General features: G+C 51.8%; 1 protein-coding gene across 1 annotated transcript; it reads left to right on the forward strand.

Annotated features, from left to right (window-relative positions):
- The first annotated feature begins 1,620 nt into the window (after positions 1–1,620).
- Positions 1,621–3,443, forward strand: LOC119355376 (amino acid transporter AVT1I-like). The gene is made up of 3 exons (XM_037622167.1): positions 1,621–1,897; positions 1,992–2,605; positions 2,724–3,443. The coding sequence occupies exons 1-3, from the start codon at positions 1,765–1,767 to the stop codon at positions 3,252–3,254; spliced, it is 1,278 nt and encodes a 425-aa protein (XP_037478064.1). The 5' UTR covers positions 1,621–1,764; the 3' UTR covers positions 3,255–3,443.
- Positions 3,444–4,800: the final 1,357 nt, after the last annotated feature.

Consider the following 4,800-nt stretch of genomic DNA (forward strand, 5'->3'; position numbering starts at 1 on the left):
CTGTAATGATGTTCCATAATCAATAAAGTGCCGACATTCTCTCAAAAGGGATAAAAGAAAAACCCAGTCTTAGTGAGAACTCGGCAGAGAGAAGTTTGCCAAGTTCCCGGTAGAATGAACACGACGAAGTATCGAAACTCAGGACAAAACCAGATTCTAGTAGTGACACTCGCCTCTTACCATTTTGGCCAGTGCAAGCTGTCTATTTATTATTCCCTCCGTTCAGCATCACTTATTTCTGAACGGGGGATATATATATTAAAAATCTAGTACGTCAGTAAATAGAGAGATCAATTGCTCTTCACATTAGAGATGGATTATGAGAACAATGCAAATTGACATCGAGAACTCTAAAACCAATTTGCCCTATTTCTCTCCTTTGGACATGGATCAAGAAACATGTTCTTCAATTTTCGCCGGGTGTCTTAGATAATCATGAAGAGTTAGCTAGAGACTCTAAGGTAGAGTGGAGGCTTTGCAACGCCTTCTCAAATCAGCCAAAGAAATTTAGTACTATTTAGTTCCAATGTCTTAGCTAGACTGAAATATAAGTCGACATGGAATTTTAGGTCTTCAATTTGACTAATGTCACAAAAAAATATCATCATTGAATGAAATATTAAAACATATATTTTTATGGCATATTAAAGGGGAGCCTTGGCGCAGTGGTAAAAGTTGCTGCCTTGTGAACATGAATTCACGGGTTCAAGTCCTGAAAACAGTCTCTTACAAAAATGTTATCTACAATAGACCTAAAGTGGTCGGACACTTCACCGGACCATGCGCAAGCGGGAGCTGCATGCACCGAGCTGTCTTTTTATATATTTTTATGGCATATTACATATGTTTCACTAATTATATTGAAGATTAAAAATCCATGCCCGATTATATTTCCGTTTGAAGGGAGGGAGTACTAAAGACGTGAGAAGCCGGTCAATGAGCCATATGGATTGTGTGAGTTCGCGATTTTTTGTTACGATAACTATGATGCAATGCTCGCATTGTTACCATTATACACATGCTTCGCGTGCATGCTTTCGTTAACGTTTCACACTGACACGCGAGTGTGACATTTTGGTAATCCCCATGCATCCAGTGTTTTGTGGGCCAAACATTTTTGTATGCCAGTCAATTTTCTATTCTTTCAAAAAGTATCAAATTTATTATAAAAGATCATCAAAAACATCTCAAACATAACAAAAATTACATTAAGATTCCAAGACCACTACTACAGCCAGTGCCGTATCTAGGATCTACCTAAGCCCCAGGCCAACCTTATATCTACAATGATTACTGTTGCTACAATGTGTCACTGTTGCTACAATGCATCACTGTTGCTACAATAAACGAAGGATTGCTTGTTGTGGCCCGGGCCATGGCCCTGGCAGCATGGGGCCTGCTTACGCCCTTGGCTGCAGCAAAAGCGAGCCGCCGACGTGCCGGTGTGGCCATCCCTTTACTAACGCCGGTTTGACCTTATTAATGACAATCAGAAAATTTTCATGCACGTGCCTATAAAGACCAACGCCCTGAAGCGCTAATCGTTATCGTTGAAACTAATATATTTAAAGCACCTAACACTAAATCTCACCGAATGACAAGATTTCCCTAACCTCCCAAGGAAACTTCAGGAATCTATGCCTGGAGCTCTCTCCGCCCACTTGCATAAACAAGCATTATCGTTGTTGGCGCTCACTCCAGCGTGGGAGTAGTACTCATCATAAGTGTGAGGCTGTGAGCACACGGTCGGGTCGCCCCGTCCCGATGAGCCATGCCGTGCCGCTTCTCGGGAAGAAAGAGGCCGCGCGGCCGGAGCAGGCGGCGCCAAAGGGGGCTCGGAACGACGGCAGTGCCAGCTTCGTGCGAACATGCCTCAACGGCGTCAACGCCTTGTCAGGTGTGCCTCCACATCGATCATCCATGGTTTTCCTTCCGTTGGTTTCGCATGTACATTTCGTCGGGTTGACACTGTTCGACGCTCCGATGAGTAGGTGTTGGGGTGCTGTCGGTGCCCTACGCGCTATCGGAGGGTGGGTGGCTGAGCCTGCTGCTGCTGGCCGCCGTGGCTGCCGCCTGCTGGTACACCGGCCTCCTCGTCGGGCGCTGCATGGACGCCGACCCGGCAATCCGGACGTACCCGGACATAGGCCACCGCGCCTTCGGCCGCCCCGGCCGCCTGCTCGTGTCGTCTTTCCTGTACGCCGAGGTCTACCTCGTCGCCGTCGGCTTCCTCATCCTCGACGGGGACAACCTCGACAAACTCTTCCCGGACTCCAGCGTCGTCCTGGGGCCCGTGTCGCTCGCGGGGAAGCAGCTGTTCGTCGTGCTCGTCGCGCTCATGGTCGCGCCCACGACGTGGCTGCGCAGTCTGGGCGTGCTCGCGTACGTCTCCGCAGCAGGCGTGTTCGCGTCGGTCGTCGTCGTCCTCAGCGTGCTCTGGGTGGCGGCCGTCGACGGCGTCGGGTTCTCCGGGAGAGCCACTACTATGCCGCTGCGGCTCGCCGGCCTCCCCACCGCTCTCGGCCTCTACACCTTCTGCTACTGCGGCCACGCCGTGTTCCCGACGCTGTACACATGTATGAAGCAAAAGTCCCAGTTCCCAAAGGTACTCGCCTCAGCCTCATCGATCTGCTGTTGAAGAGTCAAGATCGGACAATTATTATAATCCTAAAATATACTGTGCCAAACGTGAGATCTAAGCATTTGTCTTCCTAATTAACCAGATGCTGGCGATATGCTTTGTGCTGTGCACGCTCAACTACGGCTCAATGGCCGTGCTCGGGTACCTCATGTACGGCGACGGCGTGCAGTCCCAGGTGACGCTGAACCTGCCGGCGGCGAGGCTCAGCTCCAAGATCGCCATATACACGACGCTGGTGAACCCGCTGGCCAAGTACGCGCTCATGGTCACGCCGATCGCGACGGTCATCGAGGAGAGGATCTATGTCGCGGCAGGCCATGGCTCCGCGGTCCCCGTGGCGGTGAGGACGCTGCTGGTGCTCAGCACGGTGGTCGTGGCGATCGCCTTGCCGTTCTTCGGCTACCTCATGGCGCTAGTGGGGTCCTTCCTCAGCGTCGGCGTGTGCATGCTCCTGCCATGCGTCTGCTACCTCAGGATCTTCGGGGCGCCGTCCGTGAAGTGTCGCCGCACCGCCATGGAGGCCGCCGCGATCTTCGGGATACTGGCGTTGGGTGCGCTTGCGGCTGTAACAGGCACGTACTCTTCTGTGATGCAAATTATCCACCACTTGTAAGTAGTATATCCTGGAACATAATGCTCGGTCTTTCGTTTCATTTTTGCGGGGGAATCAAGCTGTTTACTGTAGTTTCTTCTTCTTCTTCTTCTTCTTCTTCTTCTTCTTTCTGAGTATACACCGTAGTTTCTTCTTCATTTGCCGCACTTTGTTCTGATATACGAGTTGTCTAATTTTATTTTAAATCTTTTTGAAAGGATGTTGCTAGATCACAGTCAAGTGACATAACATGTAAGAAAGAAAAAACTGAAGAAAAAAAAGCATTATATGGATCTCGATGTAAGATCTCACGAATATAGTATTATCAACCAAGACTAGATGTAGCAAGACTGTTTCTGAAACCCCTCATCGCACCAGATCGCAAGCGAACAGGCTATGTGTGTATATCTATCGCCGACCTGGAAGAATAGGCAATTTCTCTTGCTGATTCTGGACGGCAGCACACCTCTGACGAACTTGTTGACGTACTGGGAACGGGGGTCGTCAGACTTGCCTGCCTGCGGCCTGCGATGTGGCTCAAAAGGGGCCAGCACGGTCCATCTTCAGCAACACAAACCCAAGACCCTCGCGTGGGGCCAAGCCTCGCGGGGCGGACGACGCGGAGCTTCCTCATGCACGGCCTCATCAAGCTGGCTCACGAGGAGGCGGAGAGATCAAGGTAGGGTACCTCACGAGGTGCCCGTGACGCAAGCCATGACGACTCAGGGCGCCAGGCGGGTGCCAGCCCGCGCAGCGTCCTCCTTTCCTCTTTGGTGCAAAGGGGACAAGCGCAGCGCGGAGTACCGAGGCATCAGGCAAAGGTTGCCATTTCGATGCAATGAGACCAAGACCAGGAGGACTACGAGACGGAGGTCACCGTGGAGCCCAAGACGGCGTCATCACCAGAGCTTTGCGCAAACGAAGACCACTTTTGTCAGGATAGCTGATACTTGTTGTCCCCCTTCAAATTAGCCCGCCATTGTTGGCTCCCTTCCCGCTCGATATTTGGGAAGAGGATCAGGGCCTCTATAAATAGGACCAGCCACCCACAGAGCAAAGGGGTTGAGAGGTTGGAAGGAAGAGGCTCGTTAGAGAGGGTCTCGATCAGAGAGAGAGAAAGATGACTGAACTCCTCCCAGCAGTTCATCGCCCCAGCCAAAAACAGACCCTCGCGAGGCCGTTCTTCCTTGTATTGTTCATCATCATCAGCACACGAGGCAATCCACCACGCACACACTGGAGTAGGGTATTACACCACAACGGTGGCCCGAACCAGTATAAACCTTGTGTCCCTTGTGTTGTTCTTTCCATAGTGTAGATCCTAGCATGGCGGAGGGGTGCAGGTAGGTAGGAGGCGAAATCTCCGCGCGCACCCAAGTGTTCGAACCTCAAGGGTCTGCCGGAACCCGAAATCCGACATTTGGCGCATCAGGTAGGGATGCGCCGGAATTCGTCTTCCACCGCCCTGTTCTCCTCCGACCATCACGCCCATGTCTGACGCTCGTCGGGCCCGCGCAGAGCGCCGCGCCGCGCTCGCTTCCTGCGTCGCCCAGACGGCCCCTGTCGG

This window comes from Triticum dicoccoides, chromosome 2A, assembly GCF_002162155.2.
Source record: "Triticum dicoccoides isolate Atlit2015 ecotype Zavitan chromosome 2A, WEW_v2.0, whole genome shotgun sequence".
In the NCBI taxonomy this organism is placed as follows: Eukaryota; Viridiplantae; Streptophyta; class Magnoliopsida; order Poales; family Poaceae; genus Triticum; species Triticum dicoccoides.

Excerpts from the sequence above, each read along its gene's own strand:
- LOC119355376 (XM_037622167.1), top strand. The coding sequence starts at position 1,765 with ATGAGCCATGCCGTGCCGCTTCTCGGGAAGAAAGAGGCCGCGCGGCCG. Across the intron at positions 1,898-1,991 it reads CGGCGTCAACGCCTTGTCAG|GTGTTGGGGTGCTGTCGGTG; the intron begins GTGTGCCTCCAC and ends TCCGATGAGTAG. Across the intron at positions 2,606-2,723 it reads AAAAGTCCCAGTTCCCAAAG|ATGCTGGCGATATGCTTTGT; the intron begins GTACTCGCCTCA and ends CTAATTAACCAG.